General features: G+C 31.3%; 3 protein-coding genes across 11 annotated transcripts; 2 read left to right on the forward strand and 1 right to left on the reverse strand.

Moving 5' to 3' along the window:
* Positions 1–510: 510 nt before the first annotated feature.
* Positions 511–1,700, reverse strand: LOC126673932 (DUF724 domain-containing protein 2-like). The gene is made up of 2 exons (XM_050368261.2): positions 954–1,700; positions 511–875 (listed from the first exon to the last, which is right to left on the reverse strand). Exons 1-2 carry the CDS (start codon positions 1,370–1,372, stop codon positions 824–826), a joined length of 471 nt encoding a protein of 156 aa, XP_050224218.1. The 5' UTR covers positions 1,373–1,700; the 3' UTR covers positions 511–823.
* Positions 1,701–5,042: 3,342 nt separating this feature from the next.
* On the forward strand, positions 5,043–14,272 carry LOC126673930 (uncharacterized). 9 transcript variants are annotated; one of them, XM_050368252.2, is made up of 6 exons: positions 7,836–11,057; positions 11,179–11,358; positions 11,882–11,950; positions 12,453–12,504; positions 13,342–13,366; positions 14,063–14,272. In XM_050368252.2, the coding sequence occupies exon 1, from the start codon at positions 8,716–8,718 to the stop codon at positions 10,861–10,863; it is 2,148 nt and encodes a 715-aa protein (XP_050224209.1). In that variant the 5' UTR covers positions 7,836–8,715; the 3' UTR covers positions 10,864–11,057; positions 11,179–11,358; positions 11,882–11,950; positions 12,453–12,504; positions 13,342–13,366; positions 14,063–14,272. The 9 variants fall into 9 exon arrangements, 8 of the variants coding, with proteins under 8 accessions (XP_050224209.1, XP_050224207.1, XP_050224206.1 ...); XM_050368250.2 differs by lacking the exon at positions 12,453–12,504 and adding an exon at positions 13,180–13,258; XM_050368249.2 differs by lacking the exon at positions 12,453–12,504 and adding an exon at positions 13,180–13,244.
* Positions 14,273–18,564: 4,292 nt separating this feature from the next.
* On the forward strand, positions 18,565–20,498 carry LOC130014521 (uncharacterized). Its single transcript, XM_050368258.2, has 2 exons — positions 18,565–19,376; positions 20,219–20,498. Exons 1-2 carry the CDS (start codon positions 18,958–18,960, stop codon positions 20,277–20,279), a joined length of 480 nt encoding a protein of 159 aa, XP_050224215.1. The 5' UTR covers positions 18,565–18,957; the 3' UTR covers positions 20,280–20,498.
* Positions 20,499–23,023: the final 2,525 nt, after the last annotated feature.

The raw sequence follows: 23,023 nt of genomic DNA on the forward strand, positions 1-23,023 counted from the left end.
TGACACAATTTTAATAGCATGGATTATTCAGATGATTTCTTTTGAATTGAAACAGTTTGATAAAATTAGATCTAATTTATCAAATGAGTTATCTAGCCGAGGCTGAGTTACAGATGCAGCTGCTCATTTTAAGACGTTTCACGGTTTTGCTCGATCGATGCAAAACCGTAATATTAGAATGGTAATATAAAATCAGGGAAAGTTATGTTGGTTAAAAAGTCAAAGATATTTTAATGTTTAAAATAAAAAAATAGCGGCGATCGGACGAGATCGAACGGCGCGTGAGTCTCCTCAATCACACAATTAGATATCCTTTAAGGGTCCAAATTTATGTTTAAATATTCAACAAACTCAAAATAGAACCAAGATAGTTGTCTTATTGATCTTTTGAATTCAGTTTGTACACAAACTTGACTGATTTTTTTTTTATAGAAAATCAAATTTAATCACAATACAAAATGAATTACAGAAAAAGACTAGCTACATTTATCTTAAAATGCAAGAAGAATCTAAGTCCATATATCTCATCAGTATATACATACAAGTTTCAGAAACCACACACTGGTTTAGTCCACACTAGTGACGTATCATTCAAACAATAGTAATAGCTAGTATTAGCAACATATTAGAGCAGAAACATCAATAATCTTTTTGGTTTCGGCATTTAATCACAATTTAACATGCCAAATCCCTACTTAACTATTTAGCAAAGCAATACAGTTTCATGTTAAGTCTACTGATTAAAATAGTAGCAGAACCTGCAAAAATTTTAGACAGCCATAATATGTTCTTCATCAATCAGTGACCCTAGTTTGGTAGATTATCAATTTGCTTGAGAATCAGTTACTTGATTATGAGTATATTCATCAGTTGGCCTGCAAAATAACAAAGTAATAATCACTTCAAATTTTCAAGAAACACAACCTAAAGCAAGAATTCAAGAAATTACGTACCTCCAAAACACATAACAAGGAAGAGGAAACCACTCGGCATGGAACCTGATATAAGGAGCTAACCGTTCGGTCTGATCAAACAGCCTCACGAGGTGATGATCAAGATTCTCAACATTTCCGATAACTGTCCCTGCCTGCCAAGCCCCGATGTCGTAGTTATAAGCATCAACTATATCATTCAACTCAAAGTTCCGATAATCTACAAATTCCGGTGGAATTGGCCTTATAACTCTAACATGAACCACCTCAGTCAGCGGCGAGTCATCATCGTTAAAGCGAGTAAGGTACTGTATTTTGTAGAAGAGGCGGTACGGGTGACCTTCTTCTCTAGCGAGAACCGTGGCTGGCCAGTATGACCCAAAAAGCGGCCCTTCAATGATCTCAACTGTCTGATTCTCGTGATATACGTTCATATTCATTTTCTTGAAGATTTGTTGAAGAAAGAAAATTAAAAGGAGAAGATTTGGTGAAGAAAGAAAATTAAAAGGGAAAGGTTTTTGATTCTTGAATTGGGAAAAGGTTTCTTGATTCTTGAAATGTTGTTTGTGATTGTTTTATTTGGAACGTTTTCTTGATATTTAACAACCCGCTTCAGTCGTTTTCAAGAATTGTGTCAGCCGTTGGATTGATTAGTGGTGAGATGGATGGATGACATGTGTTATTATGAATACAGCTGGAATATGTTGCTCCATCGAACGATCAATTTTTAAAGAGCCTCTAGGATAAGCCAGCTGCATCTGCAGCATTTGTAGGTGATCACCACACTCTTCTCTCGTGTTAGTTTTCCTGTCATCTGTAACTAACTTAACTTTTTAATATTCCTTTGCAATATATGGTTAGGGAATAGGGATATAATTGTCTTTTGTCATTGCATTTTGATTCAATTATATTCTATAAATCATATTTATAAATTAATTAATTATAGAATAAAATTAATTTTAAATAGATTTTTTTGTTTTGTATTTAATTAAAAATAGCTATAAAAAGTAAGTTTTTGCTAACATATGAACCAAATATAACCAATTATTTATAAAATTAATAATATGAATAACTTATATATATCAACCATAAGATTATGTCAAAAAATAAATATTTTTCACTTGATTTTAAAAAAATTATTGTTTCTCTAGCTAATTAAGTATTAATGGATGACTGAAACTTCAGGTAAAACTTGAAAGAAAACAAAAATATCTTTATATAGTTAACTAGTTATGGATCACTATAATATGTTTAATCGTAGAATTATAACTAAAACTTCTACAAGTTACATTTTAGATATTGAACAAAGAATTAATATTATGGAAACCAGCATATATATACATAGCATATATATACAGTGATATGATAATATTTAATTAGTAAGAAAAACTGCAATCATAATCAAATAATTTCTGTTGACGAGTTTAGCCGAGGTTTTAGGTATTCATATTTTGCTCGTTAATTATATAAATGAGTTGTACAGTTCGTATTACTTTTAAATTTTGAGTATCAAGCTCATTTCGTTAAATAAAATTATAGAATTTATATTCAGCTTGAATTTAGCTCATGTCACTACACCAAAAAGTTGTTTTACCGGCGAAGTTATAGGGATGGTTTTAAATGAGCATTACTAGATACTGCTCCTAAATTATTAGGTACTGTCCTTTTTTTACCTTCTTACCCTTCCAATTAAAATTAAAAGAAAAAAATTAACTGGATGTTTTCGGTCTGTAAACATCTCCCCAGCCCAAGGGTTAAAATGGGAATTTTTAAATCTATAGAGATGCGACAATACTTTTAATATAATCGTTTTTTTAATTCCTAGCCATTGCTATCGATGATCCAGAAATGGGAACATTTTAATCGATTCAGGCGATTAATTTGTTTCCTTCAACGATCGATATAAATTTTTTCTCTCTTATGTCCTCTTCAGCGAAGTTCAGATTACATTGTTCATGGTATCAGTTGTTCACGGTATTAGGTTTTATTGAAATTGATGGCCAACTATTTTTCATTCCAACTATTTTTTTAGGTTTTTGTTTTAGGTTTCTATTTTAAGAGAAAGAAGCAGAAATTTGCATCAAATATAAGCTTGAGAGGTGAGTGAAGCTAAGCTCTTGTTTATCATCTAATTGTATTACTATATTGTTTTGTTGAGATATTGATTGGGAATGTGGCAACCGGATTTTGCTAGTTTTACTTTGAAAATTTATCACATATATATAATTTCAATTTTAAAATGCGTTTTTAGATCAAATTATGCATATATGACAAATTTTCAGGTAAAACAAAATTAATTCCGGCTGCGCGCCATCTAAACATTTTTGGCCAGAAGATACAAAAATGAAAAAAATTGACAGTTCAGCGATCAAAAACAAAAATTAATAGTTTAGTGATTGAAATGAAAAACTCGAAAGTTCAATGACCTTCAAAATCAATTACCCTTAAGGCCATGTTTGGTTCATGGAATAGGCCGGAATAGAATAGATATTCCGTATTGAATAGTTATTCCTCACTTTGGTTCATGGAATAGTAACTCCATGGAATTGCTATTTCATGATTTTGTGGAATAACTACTCCTCTCAAAAAGTATAGAATAGTTATTCCATTCCTCATGGAATAGTTATTCCATTCCATACTATTCCATTCCATGAACCAAACATGGCCTAAAATCTTGTAATGTGCACTATATTAATATACTTATACCTAAAATTATTCCTTTGTTACACGGAGCTGGTGATAGAGTTCTATCAAACCAGATGAAAACTAGAGCAGATTATTCTGTTCAGGTATCGCTGCATTTGTTAACCTTTACTTGTTTATTATATTTTCTTATTCTGATATTATATTAGATTATTATTGATATTTCAAATATCAGGATAACTTGTATGATAATTTGAAACTGATTCCAGCAAAACTGGTTGTAATATTGATAATCATCAATTCATGACCAGGTAAGTATCTTTTATGACCCTTTATGTATGGGGCAATTATGATTTATGTTTTTGTTAAATATTGTTTTTTGTGCCCAAGCTTAGAACTCAATAGACCTTGAGTAGTTGTGTCAAGCTAAAATTAATTATTCTTTTTTTTTCATATGCTATCTGCTTCTGCAATTTGTACCTTGCTTGTGGGCTTACAAAGATTCCGAAGGGAGAGAGTCTCAATGTTATATCAAGTTATTATCCTTCTTGAGGAAGAAGGGGCTGAACTAGTTAGTGCCAGTTCTAAACGATAATTTTTGGATATTGATCATCACTAATATAAATTTAGTGAAGTTATCTCAATTCAGTTTTTTGTCAGGTATTCAAGAAGAAAATATGTGATATTTTAATTAATTTGTTAGCAATCGTTATAGATGTTAAGTTTCTGTTTCAATAGTGTTGTATATCAATTTGTTTGTTACACATGGATTTTAATAAATTTTACGATTAAATATGGATTATGTATTCTCTTTTCTTTCCTTCTGTGTTATAAAATAGTGTTATGAATGAATTAAAAGAGTAAAAATTGAAAATGTAAATGTAAAGAAAATAAAAGAATATTTATAGCGACCGTAGTTTAAAATTTAATACTTATAGAGAACGATTTTCCCTTCACATTTGACAAGCTATATATTTGCTCTCTCTGATTACATTTAAGTGAGACTGACACTAGTTGACCAAAAGGAGGGTAACACATACACGAATACGGAAAAATAGGACACTTGAAGACGAACACCCTAAAATGACGTTATTCTAAGGTTTCCTATGATAAAATTAAAGTTCCGTGACTGAAACGCCAGGTGTCAGACACGTTTTCGAAACAGAAATTATTGATTGAGCTACGCTGGGATATTGTTTGCATAAGAAAATCAAATGCGAAATTCAATAAATCTATAGTATTATAATTTTGAGTTCTCATATAATTTTTAATACAATGTTGACAAGTGGTGCTCTATAGTTCAGACATGTGGAGTATTCAGACTTAAAGTCTCTTAAATTTTCAAACGGTTTCTCTATACAAGAAAAACTCTCCAATTATTATCAAAAAAAAAAAAAAACTTTTCCAACTCATAACGTAAAACCACATTTATAGATGTTAGGCAGAAGGTACAAAAAATCCTTGTAGTTTTCATAAAAGTATAAATTAGCCCTTTTACTTTTTTGAGGTATAATTAAGCCTTTTTTGTTTTCAAAAAGAACAAATAACCCCTTTCATCCAGCATCATTAGAAACACTCGTGAATGGTTGACATGTCTCTCATAAGCAAATAGGGAAAAAAATGCAAAAATAATTTTAATGTTTAAAATATTTACTGAAAATTTGAGGGGGTAAGTGTCCCAAAAGTAAACTAAAAGGGTTTATTTGTTCGATTTTAAAATAACAAGGGTTTAATTGTTTAATTTTAAAATCATGAGGGTTTAATTGTGCCCAAAAAAATAAAAAGATTGATTTGTACTTTTGAAAAAAAGTCGAGGTTTTTTTTGTACCTTATGCCTAGATGGTACGAGCCGTTCAAGCTTCTAGAGCCGTTCGAGCTTCTCCAGCGACTGAAACTCATATTGCACCACAGGCAATATAATATAAAGATTTAGAGAAAGGGACCATTTTGCACAAGACCCGAACCATTTTGCGTGAAGCAAATTCTGAAACAAGAAATCACTATTTTTGCAGTGTATTTTTCTCTGATCAACCGAAAGAAGAAGAAGAAACAGATTGTGGGGTAAACATATGGTGAAGGTTCGCTGGAATGCGTTGCTTTAATGCCTACTGACTTCTCCCCTAAGGTCTCTCTGTTTATTTCTCAATTTATTTGTATGATTGATAGTTGCCATATAATAGTAATGATTGACCACCAACTGTTCGTTGAAATACCTCACCGAACTACATTAATTTATTTGTATAATTGAAAGTTGCCATATAATAGTAATGATTGACCACCATCTGTTTGTTGAAAGGCCTCAATGAACTACAATTTTTCTTTTGGATTATAAGAGCAGTGGAGTTACAGAATCAGGAGAGACTGAAGAGGTTTTGCTCTGATGGAAAGTGGTGTCCGACTGCATACCACTGCTTATGTCGGTAACAACGCTTCTAATTCTATCACTTCTTACTTATTTAGTGTTGTTTTTAGTTTTGTAATACCGGTGACAAGGAAATATGTTGCTTAATGATTTTGAGGGAACTTAAATTATCGTTTTCTGATTCCGGTTTCCCGAAATTATAGTAAAGTTTAAATCTTTCCAAATACTTACGTATTGTTTGGATTAAGGGTTGAGATAGAAAAGGAAGGGAAGGAAATGGTTGTAAAATTTCAACCCCTATTTGACAAATTTTTTTAAAAGGTTTTGAGGGGTTGAAAAATATTTCCCAACCCCCCTCAACCCTCATATGCCAACCCCTCATATTGGGGTGTTAGATTATTTTTAACTGATTTTTTTTTATAAACCCTTCATTTACTTTATTATTTTCCCAAACATGAAAGGGTTATGCACAACCCTTACCTTTCTTTACCCTCCCTTACGGTACTTTACTTTACTTTAAAAACCCGTACTTTACTTTAATGCATTCTCTCCCAAACAAAGCCTAGTCTTAAAGGTCTCACGCCTGTCATCAAAGAATACTTATTGCATATTTGGTCTTTCATGTTTAAGCCTACATATTTACGACACGAATCTAACTAGCTTTTAAGGAGATTATCTTACAACTGCGGTAAGTAATTGTCTATTAAACCATAGTAACTGCTTTGTGATTTATATTAACAGGTTATACTTAGATCAATCATTTTGCTTATCCTGTCAGTTTAACTATGACGAACATATTAGCGATGTTTTTGCTAGCTTACTTATATACGTCTTCTTTTATTTCTTGTATCTAAAACGAAACTCCATGATTATGTAGACGATAAATGAATTTACGTAGTTTTATTATAAAAGGTTTAGAGTCAATCTAATATTATCATTTTGCTTGTGGTGTGATCAACTCAATTTTTTTTCAAAGATATCAATTGATGCATCTCTATTTAATTATGATAAAAAATATTATTTTATTCTCTATCGACAAAGTATTCTGCAATCTGTTTATAAGTGGTATGAATTTTACAAAGAAACTCTTACGTGCCTTTTCCCAGGTACAAAAGACAAACTAAAAGATAATTCAATTGCAATTCGCGTTATGGGCTTCAACTCATGTCTTTTCTTAATTCAATTAACTATTATTTCTAATTCATTTTTAATAAAATGATACCTATTAAATTATAGGCTGAATGAATTGATTTTGTTAATTTATTTTGATATGGAAATGTAATATATCAAAAGTGAGTCATTTGTCGGAATGTCAATCTATACAATATGTTGTTATGTTTCAGTTTGTCTTTAATGTTCTAAAACTCATGCATTTCATTTTGTAGATATCCAACTTTTTAAAATGCCTCTTGAATCGCATCGAATCAACTCTTGCTTGCTATGAACAAATTGTTACAATTGTTTAAAATATCATACGGTGTTTCTCTTCTGTGTACATTTTAAATTATTACCATTTATAAGTTATAAAATGTAAACAATGTTTGAAATTAAATTTAGTTTATTAAAATTAAAATTTATAATCAAATTAGTTATAAAATTTTAAAAGATTTATTTAGTGTTGAATTTTGTGTTATATTACTAAATTTCAATTTTTAGCTATATGAATTCATATATCAATATTTCAGACATTGTTATTATAAGTCATGCAAAATTCTATTTTGCGGTTTTATTTTGATATTATTTCATCATTTATGTACTTAACTATGAGAGGGTTAGTTATTTTAAGCTTTATTCATTATTTTTAAATATGATTATAGATATAATATTTCTTTATAAATTGCCTAAAGATATTATTATGTTCAACAAATTTTAATTCAATCAAATTGTATTATCTTGAATATTCAAATTTTTAAAAATTTGTTAAATTATTATATTTAAAATGTGAATTTTTTTATGATACTTTATCTACAAATTGAATTTTATCAATAAAGCTAAAGTTAATGTTACTTAAAAAAAATTACTAAAAAAGTTTAAATTTATTTAATTTAACTTGCGCAACGAACGGGCATCGACCTAGTTTAGGTAAAAGGCCAAATTAACAAAGATGCAGTATAGGCATAGATATTAGATAATCTCCAATTCAACTTGCATATAGTATTATATATAAAAAAAAAAAAACTGCAAAATCTATAAAATTAAGTTAAACCTAAAAATTACAAAATCTGTGAATTGCATATCAATTAATTCATTACATAATAAGTCAAATAATCAATTGAGAGTTAATAATTCACAAAATAGAACCCATATATAGGATCTAGTGCATATTAACAGAAGATTAATAAGACTAAATTGCAATAGCTATACGTACCTTGTTGTGATTAAAACTCATGCAGCTGAAGCAAAATAAATAGAAAAAAACCACAAAGCGGGATAGACTTTTTATTTGACAGAGGTAGTTCTGAAATTAGGTGGTTAAACAATTCTATTTAACACTTAATATGTGAAAATTATTACTAACTTACTTATCCTAATGCAACTCTAATTCCTTCCCACTTCAATTAAAACTCTTAACTTATTTCCTAATTCAATTCAAACTAAATTGAAATCCTATCGTGACAGTGAAACTCATACCAGCCTTATAAAAATATCGACAAACCAGCTTCATAATAACAGAACTACAAATTATTGTCTGTCTTCTATAAATACAGACAAGCTGCTACTTCATAGTAAAAGTTGTACAAATTCCTGTCCTTATAAATTCTTTTTCTTTATCACAATATGGTACGAAGATGCAGTGAAATCAAGAACAAGAATAAGCAAGTTTGTGATATAGCGGAGAATTTAAGAATTCCGTTTCCTTCGCCAGCAGCAACTCCTTGGCTCCTTATGATCCATAAGGAAAGTTCAGAAAATCAAACTTTTTACAATATAGAAACCAACGCAAATCACAATCGAAATATTAGTGAATTGCACTGTAACTCCATCCTGGGGAGTTACTTCGGCTGGTCAATCTTGAAAAGTAAAGAATACCAATATTGTTTGTGGAATCCAGTGTCCCTTGAAACCATTAAGCTACCCTTCCTTCAACGCGATTCAAATTTACACAAGGCCATTCTCACTCTACCGCCAGCTCATCCAAAAAGCAAGTTAATTCTTATTGATTGTTTGCATCTGCGCATAGTGTTTTGTGGACCTCAAGATCATAGCTGGACAACACATGATTTTGATGATTTTGGGGACCAACCTGAAGGTCAAGATGGTTTTGAATATATTTCTATGTGTGACGGGATATTATATGTTGCCACTTGGTATTTTAAAAAGATGTTCATGATAGAGATAAGCCATAAAGATGAGTTTTTTTTACAAGATTTAGAACTAAACCTACCAACAACTCGCCAAATATTGCATTTTGAATATTACATGGTGGAATCATGTGGTCAACTTTTGTACGTAAATTTGTACTTTCGTGGACAAAGTTGGACAGAGATTGAAGATGTAGATGTTTTTAAATTGGATTTCTCTAAAATGGAGTGGCTAGAGGTGGAAAGTTTAGAGGATAGAGCTTTATTTTTGAGCATAGACTACTCGATGTCGTGTTCAGTAACTGACGATCTTAAAGGAATTGAAGCAGGATGCATTTACTATATCATATATGATAAGGTCTTTTGCTATAACTTGGAAAAACAACGTAGATCAACTTATGTGTATTGCAATGATGTAATAAAGCAAAGATCTGTACAGTATTGGATAATGCCCGAAGATTTCAGATTGGATCAGGGACGCAAAGTACTTCTCCATCATACTAGAGTTGAACAAGAGGAGCTTAATACAGATTATGCAGAAGAAAATGCAGTCATCGAGCAAAGAGCAGAAGAAGAAGACGGAGAAAGTATAATCACTGATTTACCATTGGAAGTGCTAACACTTGTTTGGGAACGCCTTTTCCTATTCGATTATATATGCTTCCGTCGAGTTTGTAAGAATTTTCTTTCGGTAACTCCTCCGCTCCACTGGACAGCCAATGATATAGATCTGCAAAGCAGTCAAATGTTTTATCCATGCTTCATGTTTATCAAAAGTGGAACTATCAACCTCATCGACATGAAGAGGACCGAAACATATTATATGGAAGATGCAATTCCAGACTCACTGTCGGATAGCACAATCGTTTTCTCCAAGGATGGATGGCTGCTTATGACGAAAGGCATACGACATGTTTTCTGCTACAATCCTTTCAAAAAGATTGTTCACCAACTTCCTGACAGAACTGTATTGGGTTTCTTGCACACCATGGGATTTTCATGCCCACCAACTTCCTCCAAGTGCTCATTTGTTGGCATTACAGATCTCATGGCAGAAGGCTGCTCTATCTTATATTTTTGTATGGTGGATAATAGATGGAATCGCCATTTCATAGGTAAAGATTTTATTCCAAGCAACAATACTCCAGTTTTTCAAAATGACTTGTTCTATTTTTTAGATAAAAAAGGAAGATTAGCCACATTTAGAATCAAAGAAGGCAGTTGTCAGTGGAAGGTTCTTATCAAACCTCATAGCCCTTGCTTAGATTCTGAGCGTAACTATCTTTTAGAATGTGATAAAGAGATTCTCTCCGTTTTTGTGGGTCAATCAGGAAGAAAAGTGCTAGTTTTTCGATTGGATCGGTGTAAGAAGACTTGGAACGAAGTTAAAAGTTTGGGACATCACATGCTGTTCGTTAATGATTCATCATGCTTCTCTATGGTGGCAAAAGTTGCAGGAATGGAGAACAAGATATACTGTCCAATATTCGACAAGCTTGACAGAATGATATTCTATTCACTTGACACAACTAAATATCATACTTTCGACAGTGATTTATCATTGGATTATTTTTCACCCGATGTTTGGGAACAGAGTCGAAGCTGTTGGATTCAACCTAGTTAGTAGTTATGTCTTTTTTTTATCCGATTATTTATTTTGTTGTACTTGATTTATTTAAGCAATGCATTTTAAATATTCATTCAACATAGCTGTCATTAAAACCAACACTGGATCAATTTTTTTTACTGTTTAATTTTTTTGGATTCGTGTCATGGGAAGTGACAACGATGGAGGTGTTGTTTCTTCCGCCTCCCAGGGTAATTATGCTAATTAGAATTGTGATTTTCAGTAGATCTGATGCTTTTATTTTCGACGCTTCGGGGGTTAGTTACTGTCAGGTTTCTAATTTTGTTTTAATTGATAAAATTGTGTCTCAAGTTTCTCTTCTTGCACGAGTAAATTGGGCTTTTACCTTCGATAATTTCATGGATGATTCAGACAAATGGAACAGTCTTAATTGAGTCAAAGATGAAAGCTTATTCTTCTTTACTGATTTTTTCATCGATTCAATGATGCTTTCTCAAAGTTCAGATTATTGCCTTGGGAATCGATTGTGAGGTTAGTAGCGAGATTAAAATTGATTTTAATTTTATTTTAGGTTTTAATCCATTGGTTATGATTTTGTTTTTAGGTGGCTCTTATTTCTGTACTGTGAGAAAAACCTAGCATTTTTTTTATAGATTAGAGCTTAAATCCTAGAATTTTGTGCTTTTCTATTTGATCTGAGACATTCATTTGAAACTAATTTGATAATCTAGTTATAAGATCTTTTAATTGAAATATTTAGTAAAGTCTTATGTACAGTTATCTTGAAGCGTCGATTTTAGTGTAAAATGATTGCGTCTTTTAATTGTAGCAATTTTAAGAAGAGACGTTTAAGATTGTTATATCGGGATTTATAGTGGATTATTTATTGTGTTAAGAGGAATGAAATTTTAGCTTTATTTTGTGTTTGTTGATTTTTGCTAATCGTCATAGTATTAGGTTATTTATTATGAAGGAAAATTACAATCAGAGATGCCATTTCTATTACTTAGGTGAAAACTAATACAGGGCTTGTTTTTTGGATATGATATTGCAGCAATTAAATTTGTCTCTCTACTGCTGCATTTTCTTCTCGGCTTCACAACAAATTACTACTGCTGCATTGGTAAGTGATTGAATTTCATTTCCTCAACAAACTCGTTCTTTTGTTGTTGCTGTCCCTGTGATGCTAGAATTTGTGGTGTTTGTTTTATTTGTAGTTTTGGTTATATTTGATGCTAGTTTTATTTGTGATGTTTGATTTTGGAAGAAACAAACCTATGGTACTCTTGATAAGGCCCGATTATAGTAGTCAAACGGAAACTTTTCATATTGCTTATTGGTCTTTCTAGATTACATTTGAATCACCTGCTCAGGAATAAACTTCATGAAAACAGCCGTGTCTATGAAATATGAATTATTTTATGAAATGCATTTTGGTTCACCTATGTAAAAGTATGTATTGATCAGCTTATCCTTTCCGAGCCCTCCAAACATTGTTGATCTTTATTGATATGCATGAAAACCATACCTTAATAGTTCTTATGATTTTGCATTCCGATGTATTAATTGCTTATCAACTAATTAATTTGGCATAAATTATGATGCAATTCCGAATGCAACTGCAGTTCAGCTTGAAATGATGGATCATGAAAGTCTTGGCAAGTATATATCTCACAGGTCTTCTCCATGGAAAAACTTCATCCCAAATTAGCAATCCTTTCCCACAACTAGCAGATTTCACAAAGCCTAATATACCTAAATAGAAATGTCATAACATATTCCTTACTCATAGAAGCCATGAAAGGCCTATGGAATTTAATGATTTTTGTTTTCACTTATTCGAATCACTTTTCCATGCATTTCTGTTTTGGCTACAGCATTTGATGATATGCTTATTGATACGGTAGAAAGTTGTGATGCATATTTTTTGTTATACACATAATGTCATCTTTGTACAATCATTTTATTTGTTAGCCAATTTTTTAAATCAGAATTCAGTATAGCTAGTGCAATTCTTTTGTTTTGGATGGACCATATTTAGGACTGAAATTATAAGATTGGATCCTAAAAAGATGTGTACAATTTGCTGGCAAATAGTTAGAGATGGTTTTAAATAGTGCCACTAACTTATAAAACGTAAGAGTTAACGGTGTTATTTGGAGACGGTTTCTAATTTCGTAGGTATATAGTGGGAGTTTAAAACGTCTATAGAGTCTCTATCTCTGAGTATTACATTCTCTACGCGCCTATATATAATACTGTTACTATGAAAGATAAATAACCTAAACATACTGAGATAAATACTAGTTGATTTTTTCTTTGTCTTGCTTTCTTGAAAATGGGGACGGGTAGGGTTCAGTCGAAGAGAATTGAGAACAAGATCAATCGGCAAGTAACTTTTTCAAAGAGAATGTCTGGTTTGTACTACATGGTCTGTGAACTTTTTGCTTCTGGTTTGTGCTTTTAGAAACTTAATGTGACTGATTTGTATGTTCTTTCTTGGTTTTGTTTCAGGTCGGGGCTTGTTCCAACAATCAAGGTATGCTACTCATGTATTATTTAACTTATTGTTGATTAAATTTCTTTATCAGTTATGAAACCGTATCTATAGATTCTTGTAATTTTTCAATATTCTATTTTATAGCTACGGCTACATAGGCGACGCACGATGGTTAAAAATACTGTCTCTAATTTTTGTAGAGACAGTTTGAGACATTTAAACCGTCTCTATAGACCAGATTTGGTGTAGTGACAGTTTGCTCATACTTTATACGTCTCTGCATAGGTTCCTCTTGTAGTCTGCTCCTCTAAACCTATTTGATATACTGGCTTGACAATTGAAACTACATAAGTGATTGATGTCAGTTAGCAAGTATTTTTAAATTTATCACTACAACAGATAAATGAATTAGAGACGAAATATTTAGAAACCAAAACATTTTGTAAGACTTGATAATTTAATGTACGACTGGGTGCAAGAATCACAATCGGTTTACAAGGAATCCAACTTGGGTAATCAATGTATTCACATGTTCAGATTTTTATGTGGTTAATAATTTTGGTTATACAATACATGTCTACTTCATGTTGCACGAAAAACGCTGAAATGGTGAAGTATAATTAATGTATAGCTTAGGAGTTTCACACATCGATGATTTAGTACTCGACAAAGTTTCTGTGCGACATAGCATTTTTCTATATTAATGACTTATATTTCCATGTCATATATATGTAGGTATTAGATCCACATTTGAGGAGCGAGCATGGTCAGTAAGTGAAAAAACTGGTGTTGAAAAACCTGAAAACGATTGACAAGAATTGAATCTGCTAATTGTAATTGTTAATGTAAGCTTTGTTTTTTGGCCAAAAAAGAAATGTAAGCTTTGTTTAAGAAGAATGTAAGGTTTAATTGTTACTAGTACGAAACCCTTGCTTCGCTTCGGAATTCATATTTTTTCATCAAATAATAATTCGAATTGAACGAATAGATAATATATCATATTAATTAAATATTATATAATAGCAAATAGATGAATATAAATATAAATCCTATATGTAGCAAATTAGTTAAAATATCTCTTAATTTAATTTTGTTTTCTTCTAGATTAAAATGTCTACTGTAATTGTTTTTTACAATTATATAAAAGAAATGTTCAGTATGTATTTATACTTAAATCGGCATAATATGGATTTCGAGAATATCATAATATAGTTTCTGTATATAAAACCAAAATTTTATACTTACTCAAAAATATGTTCAAAATCACAAGTTTTCAACCAATAGCTCTCATCCACTCAAGTAAAAAAAATAGTAATCGAACTTAATATTAAACTTTAAAATTCATTTTTCTACAGATTTGAACAAATATTTCTTTTTATTATTAAAATTTTATTATTTTAATTCATCTTCACTAATTCGACTCCTACTACACCAACAACTGAAAGAAAAGATCAATAATATAAAAATAAAAATAAAACAAACATATAAAAAAATATTCAAATAGAAAAACAAATAAAATATTTTTATTTTTTCAGTCAGAAAAAATGAAGTTCTTTTGGTATTATATATGTAAATGATCTTTTGGTAGCTCGTTTGTTTTACCAATAAGGGCAACATGATTGGCTTTAGCAAAAAAAATAAAATAGGGGTATAAAAGGAATACAAAAGTAATATTCACATTGCAATTTCCAGCAAGGGCAAGAGAAATAATACTTAGCAATAAAAAGACAAACATGGATATAAAAGGAAAGTGAAAATATATAGTTATATAGCACTCAAACTTGTATAAATTTTCTATTAAGGACATAACAAATAAGCCTTATTCTTTCTATGTCATGATTATAAATTTAAGGAGTATTAAAGGAAACCAAAGTTACTGTTCATCTATGGTTCAGTTTTATACTAGAGATATATAGATTATTATTGCTGTAAAGTTGAATTTAATTGTCTTTCAGTTTGAAATTATAATTATGAATTCTTTTTGCCTATTAGCATCTATGAAGTCATAATTTTTTTTCATGTAATTTCATTTTTGGCGACCAAATATTACATTGTTTAATTAGCAACGAAAGATGTTGTCAGCAAACATGGCGACGAATTACAATTTCAGAGAAAATTTTCATAGTGGTCGCCATATGAAATAGGCGACCCCTTTCATAGGCGACCCCTTTTAGGCGAAGCCAGAGATGACGAAATCAATTCGTGACGAAGTATTAGCGACAAAATTTTAAGAATTTGTGACAGTATTTTTTGTCGCCAAAAATAAAATATGTTATAGTGATAGTTATTATAATAGTTGAATAACAATGTAATATTATTATGAATTTTTAATAACGTTACAAGATGCTACTCAACATATAATTTTGATATCATTGTAAGTACCACAAATAATTTTTTTTAGCATCATGCATGTTTTTTTAGGGGTAATGTCATAAAAATTCACGAATTTTACATGTTTTCTCATTTTAATCATGCACTTTAAATTTTCTCATTTTCATGCACGAACTACCACTTTTTCTCAAATTCATGCACGGTGCTGAGGTGTCACGGCTCCATTGGTGTAATTCGCTGAGATGGAGGTCACCATAACCAGAAAAAGTTTCAAAAGCAAATAATAAGGCTACAATGTTTGTATTAGCAAAAATTTAATAAGAAAGAAAAACAACAATGTAATATCCTAGGAATCGAACTACATAAATAGTCAAATAACAAGATAAAAAAAAATTAACAATTTGATCCCACAACAGAGTTAATAAGAATTGAATAGCATGGACACAAAAATTTCCAATCTTTGATCTCCAAACAACCAACCGGAACAAAACAACTCCTCAAATAATCTATTCAGAAACAAAAGCAATGAACACACAACCAAATGCATGAATTCTAAATCTGAAAATAATAATGAATCATCAAAACAAACGAATGCCACACACAATAATCAATCAAAATTACAATTGCAAACCCATAATTTCTGAAAATGTCGATTCAGAAACCAAAGATGCTCGCAAGGATACCAAATTAGTAGGATCAGAGTCTGAAACAGACAATGAATGTGAACCTACATCTCTCTCTGATCTTTCTTCGAGCTTCCGAAAGTGCTTCCCCTCGATCAATCAGAACAAAGCCAACAAAAATGCAAAGAAATTTCATGATCCAACCGCCCTGGAGCAGTTGAAGCCGTTTGATTATGCTGAAGGTAAAAGACGTTAGGCATTTCCGGCCAGTGGGAATGGCAGCGCAACTTTTCATTAGGAGAAAGTTGTTTGTGACTGGCTGAACAGGTAAGAGATAATTGTGATTTAAAAATGTTACATGCTGAATAAGTAGCTAGTAATATAATAAACGGAGCATATTAATCACAAAATGATCTGACGGTCTTGAAAGCCAGTGGTACCTAAACTCTAGTGGTACAGTAGAACGACCCCTATTAAGGACATAACAAATAAGCCTTATTCTTTCTATGTCATGATTATAAATTTAAGGAGTATTAAAGGAAACCAAAGTTACTGTTCATCTATGGTTCAGTTTTATACTAGAGATATATAGATTATTATTGCTGTAAAGTTGAATTTAATTGTCTTTCAGTTTGAAATTATAATTATGAATTCTTTTTGCCTATTAGCATCTATGAAGTCATAATTTTTTTTCATGTAATTTCATTTTTGGCGACCAAATATTACATTGTTTAATTAGCAACGAAAGATGTTGTCAGCAAACATGGCGACGAATTACAATTTCAGAGAAAATTTTCATAGTGGTCGCCATATGAAATAGGCGACCCCTTTCATAGGCGACCCCTTTTAGGCGAAGCCAGAGATGACGAAATCAATTCGTGACGAAGTATTAGCGACAAAATTTTAAGAATTTGTGACAGTATTTTTTGTCGCCAAAAATAAAATATGTTATAGTGATAGTTATTATAATAGTTGAATAACAATGTAATATTATTATGAATTTTTAATAACGTTACAAGATGCTACTCAACATATAATTTTGATATCATTGTAAGTACCACAAATAATTTTTTTTAGCATCATGCATGTTTTTTTAGGGGTAATGTCATAAAAATTCACGAATTTTACATGTTTTCTCATTTTAATCATGCACTTTAAATTTTCTCATTTTCATGCACGAACTACCACTTTTTCTCAAATTCATGCACGGTGCTGAGGTGTCACGGCTCCATTGGTGTAATTCGCTGAGATGGAGGTCATTTTACACCAATAAATAAGTGCCACCTCAGCACCGTGTATGAATTTGGAAAAAAATGGCAGTTCATGTATGAAAATGAGAAAATTTAAATTTCGTGATTAAAATGAGAAAACGTGTAAAGTTCGTGATTTTTTTTGACATTAACCCTTTTTTTTATTATATCCATACATTTTACATATGCTGCATAAAGTTGTTTTCATCCATAGAATTTTAAATTTTTAAAAATTTATCTTTGATTTCTTTTATATTATTCAAATAAAAACATACCAATATTCATACGTTATAATAAAAAATAAAATTAAAATACAGATAACATTATTTTGGTAAATGAAAATATTTTTTGGAAGATTGTAATTGTATTTAAACACTGTAAAAACTAATTTTCTTATGATTGCACTTTTTCTTACTACTCTACTATTGCGTTAAATATTATGATATGAGTATATATATATATATATGCTGGTTTTCCATTATATTAATTCTTTGTTCAATACAACATGAAATGTAACTTGCGGAAGTTTTGGTTATAATTCTACAATTAAACATATTGCAGTGACCAATAACTAGTTAACTACATAAGAGTACGTTTGTTTTCTTTCGAGTTTTATCCGAAGTTTCAGTTATCAATTAATATTTAATTAGATAGAGAAATAGTAATAATTTTTAAATTATAGAGAAAAATAGTAATGATTTAATATTATTTTACGGCTGATAGTAGTTATTCACATTGTTAGTTTTATAAATAATTGGTTATAATTGGTTCATACGTTAGCAAAATTTTAAATTTTTTAAATGAATTCTAGTAGTGTCCAAGTAGAAAAAAGTATGATTTCACCTTTAAATTTAGTTTTTTTGAAAATTTTCATCCTTATAGTAATCAAATCATCTATTTTTTTTTAATTAGAGTGCTATTGAAAGCCAAAAATACAAAATAGGGTGCTATTGAAAAAATTACAAGGTGAGGGTGCTATTGAAAAAAAATTGAAAGGTCGGTAGTTTTTCAGACCTTAAGCCTAAGAAAAAACAATCTCAAACAACATTACAAAAACCTTTTCCCGTTTCAAGAATCAAAAACCACCATATTTTTCAAACTTCTTTCTCTCAGATTACTTTTTTTTTCTTTTTCAATTACATTCAGTCTCTACAATGGCAAAACCAGTGGATGCTAACGGTAAACCTCCGTCAGTCAAGTGTAGTGAATGTGACAAATGGGTTTTCACGCTGAACGAATTAAATCAGCATAAAGCTTCGGATCACAAAACAGTTAAGCAAATGACGTAAAATCTTTATTAGGGCTTCGATATTTTTATGTTTTTAGTGTTTTCATTCTTTTTTAATTACCTTTTGCCATTTCAAGAATCAAAAACCACCAAAACCTTTCCCCTTTAATTTTCTTTTTTCACCAAATCTTCAAGAAAATGAATATGAACGTATATCACGAGAATCAGACAGTTGAGATCATTGAAGGACCACTTTTTGGGTCATACAGGCCAGCCACGGTTCTCGCTAGAGAAGAAGGTCACCCGTACCGCCTCTTCTACAAAATACAGTACCTCACTCGCTTTAACGATGATGACTCGCCGCTGACTGAGGTGGTTCATGTTAGGGTTATAAGGCCGATTCCACCGGAATTTGTAGGTTATCGGAACTTTGAGTTGAATGATATAGTTGATGCTTATAACTACGACATTGGGGCTTGGCAGGCAGGGACAGTTATCGGAAATGTTGAGAATCTTGATCATCACCTCGTGAGGCTGTTTGATCAGACCGAACGGTTGGCTCCTTATATCAGGTTTCATGCCGAGTGGTTTCCTCTTCCTTGCTATGTGTTCTGGAGGTACGTACTTTCTTGAATTCTTGCTTTTTTCTTTAGTTGTTTTTGTTTTTGGGTATTTTCTTGAAAGTTTATTGCTTAGGTTTGTGTTTCTTGAATATTTGAAGTGATTATTTGTTGTTCTTTAAACCAGAAAATGATTTCAGTTGTAGAAATGAGAATAAATTGAATGAGTAGGTAGATTGGTTCTTGAATAAAATGATTTTAGTTGTAGAATTGAGGTTCGTACTTTCTTTAATTAATTCTTTCTTTTCTTTAGTTGTCTTTGAGTATTTTCTTGAAAATTTGAAGTGATTATTTGTGTTATTTGATCGATCGGTTGAGGGCCTGAAGTTTATGCAAGACAATATATGAGTTGTAGAATTGAGAATTAATTGAATCAGTAGGTAGATTGGATCTTGAATAAAATGATTGAAGAATCAAATCGGACCGTCCGGTTTAATCGGTCGAAACAGAAACCTGCAAGCTGGTTCAACTAACCTTTAAGAACTAAAAATGCGGTCCAACCGGATGAACGGAAGAACGGGCAAGTTAAAAAATACTGATTGCATAGGGACAGTTTCTTAGTATCGGACAATTTTGGCTTTGAATTTTTTTTGGTATTGAGCAATTTTGCGTTGAATATTTTTTGGTATTAAGCAATTTTGCATTGAATTTTTTGATATTGGGCATAAAAGTTATTAAAAGGATGATATTACCGTACAATTTAGGCCAATGTTATTATAATATAATTTCACTTACCCGGTTGAGCCTACAATTGAATTCAGTGGCCAAAGAGATTTGGTTCTGATGATTTAATTTGGGAAGATGAGTATTGAAGTGATTATTACTTTGCTATTTTGCAGGCCAACCGATGAATATACTCATAATCCAGTAACTGATCCTCAACCCAGCGCCACTGATTGATAATCTACCAAACCAGGGCCATTGATTGATGAAGAACATTTTATGGTTGTTTGAAACATTAAATTTGCAGGTTCTGCTACTATTTTGATTAGTACACTTAACATGAAATTGTATTGCTTTGCAAAATAGTTAATTAGGAATTTGGCATGTTAAATTGTGATTAAATGCCTAAACCAAAAACATTATTCATGTTTCTGCTATAATATGTTGCTAATACTAGCTATTACTATTTGAATGATACAAGTGGTCATTGTGGACTAAACCAGTGTGTGGTTTCTTAAAATTGTATGTATATGCTGATGAGATGGACTTAAATTCTTCTAGCATTTTTAAGATAAATATAGCTCTGTCTTTTTCTGTAATTCATTTTGTACAAACTGAATTCAAAAATCAATTAAGACAATTGTCTTGGTTCTATTTGTGAGTTTGTTGAATATTTAAACATGAATTTGGACCCCTAACAGATATCTAATTCTGTGCTTGAGGAGACACACGGGTCATCCTATCGCATTATTTTTTTTAATTTTTAAAAAATATCTTTAACTTTTCAGTCAACATAATTTTCCCTGATTTTATATTACCATTTTAATATTGCTGTTTTGCATCGATCGAACAAAACCGTGAAACGTCTTAAAATGAGCAACTTTATTTGTAGCTCGGCCTCGGCCAGATAACTCATTTGATAAATTAGATCTAATTTTATCAAACTATTTCAACAGAAACAATCTGAATAATCCATGCTATTAAAATCTGCTATTACAAGTGGATTAGTTTTATTTTCTGTGGTCACAAATACACCAAATTAAAGCTCAAACCAAACAGCCCCTATGCTGAGTCAGCATTAAGTCTAACTACCTAGATTCTTCAGTTAGTTACAGTTAGCGGGAAAGTAATATACAAAAATCGCACAGTACAAGGTGCTTATGCACTACTAGCCTATAAAGTGTGCATCTTCGGTTAAGGTTCAGTTAAAATATTTGAAATCAGTCAATTTTGAGGACAATAAAACCAAACTGGATTAAAGAATAAAAATTGTTTCTATTAGAGAGATTAAAAACAGAACAATATCAATCCGAGCGATATTTTTATCTAAAGCGTGTCAAAACAAACCAAGAAACATATAAGACCGATTTCATTTCACGAAACTCAAATAAATCTCATCACTAGCTTGCAGCAGGTTATTTAATCTCACAGGGTTCATCATCACTAGCAGCAGGTCTGCAGGGAAGCAGTACTGTACCATGTTAGCTCACTCGCTAAATCTGATTAAATAGAATGAATCTGCAGATTCAATTGTCTTATTGTATGAACTCAAGAACCAATCTACCTACTAATTCAATTTACTGCCATTCTAAATTCAATTTAATTCAATCCCTTAGCCGAATAAAACAAGAAATTCAAAAAGAATCAAAACAACACAAGAAATTTACCTCTTTTACAATGAAAGTCTTCGTCTGACCTGTCCTCTTTCTAAACTAGTTATGAGAATAACCGTCGCTGCAAACATAACAGAACTCAATACTACATACACGACAATTGTTAGTACGGACCCAAGCCCTGCCAAGTTCCAGAGGCAACGATACATACACATATAGACGATGCCATGCTTAAAATTTACAGGGTGGTTCAAAACTTTCTGTATAATTGCCACCTTTAACTTACAATCATTATCTGGACATTTAGCAGTCCAGTACTTGTTTGTATTGCTACAATAAATAACTAAACCACTTCTTTCTGCACACTCCATTGTTTTTGGACAAATCCAACTAGTGCAACACACCGGTATTTAGAGAAACGAGAGAAATTTATGTTTAACTTAACAAACAATATTTTTTTGTAACGTATGGGTAAAGTGGCCAACTATGAAGCTTGGACCTCCCTCCAACTGTAACTAACTGGAGTATATAGTTAGTTAGGATTAATGCTAAGTCAGCATAGGGCCTGTTTGTTTTGAGTTCTTATTTGGCAGCACATAAAAAGTAGGAGATTAGAACATCAAGACAATTTTCAATAGCAAAAGGCTGCAAATAGCATGTATGTGATCCTATGTTATGCCCTTATACAACAGTAGAGATTCTACAAACAGTTCAACAATTAGTGCAAATATAAGTGCCAAAATCAACTAGTTCGGTTCCTCCGTAGCCATTAGCGGATTATTGGCCATTTCCTCGATGCACAAAGCGAACAATAACTTCCGGCAAATTTCTATTCATGGCGAATCTGCGGTAAAACCACACTAAGTTTGGCTTGACAAACACAAGAACTGAATCAAGAATCAGTTTCTTGAAACAACATATATAAAAAAGAGAACAAAAATAAAAAGAATCCAAGAATCTTTAAAAAACTAAATCACTTGAACCAAGAAATCAAGAACATGCAAGACTTGAAAAGAAATTAAATTCAAAAAGATTAAAAGAAACCCAAGAATCCTTGCCGGGCAGAATGATACATTTCCTAGGATTATCTCTATGATTTCATTCGGGTAATAGATTGGCCAGTGGTAATCATTCATTTTCTTGGAATGTTTAAGAAAGAAATTAAGAGATTTTGAGTTTTGAAAGAAGAGTTTTTCTTGATTCTTAAGCTGTGTGGTGACTCTTTTGAAAGCTTTCTTGATCTTGAACCCACTTCTTCCCAATAGGAAACAGATATATACACAATAAGACTTAAAAATTTAGTTTAATCCCTTATGTGGTTTGACTAATTTGCCAAATGAATCTAAAGTCCATCTCAAAATTAGTACA

The sequence above is a fragment of the Mercurialis annua genome, linkage group LG3 (assembly GCF_937616625.2).
Source record: "Mercurialis annua linkage group LG3, ddMerAnnu1.2, whole genome shotgun sequence".
Classification (NCBI taxonomy): Eukaryota; Viridiplantae; Streptophyta; class Magnoliopsida; order Malpighiales; family Euphorbiaceae; genus Mercurialis; species Mercurialis annua.

Coding starts and splice junctions, on each gene's coding strand:
- LOC126673932 (XM_050368261.2), bottom strand. CDS start 1,372: ATGAATATGAACGTATATCACGAGAATCAGACAGTTGAGATCATTGAA. Junction 876..953: donor CCTTGTTATGTGTTTTGGAG/GTACGTAATTTC, acceptor GTTATTTTGCAG/GCCAACTGATGAATATACTC.
- LOC126673930 (XM_050368252.2), top strand. CDS start 8,716: ATGGTACGAAGATGCAGTGAAATCAAGAACAAGAATAAGCAAGTTTGT.
- LOC130014521 (XM_050368258.2), top strand. CDS start 18,958: ATGAATATGAACGTATATCACGAGAATCAGACAGTTGAGATCATTGAA. Junction 19,377..20,218: donor CCTTGCTATGTGTTCTGGAG/GTACGTACTTTC, acceptor GCTATTTTGCAG/GCCAACCGATGAATATACTC.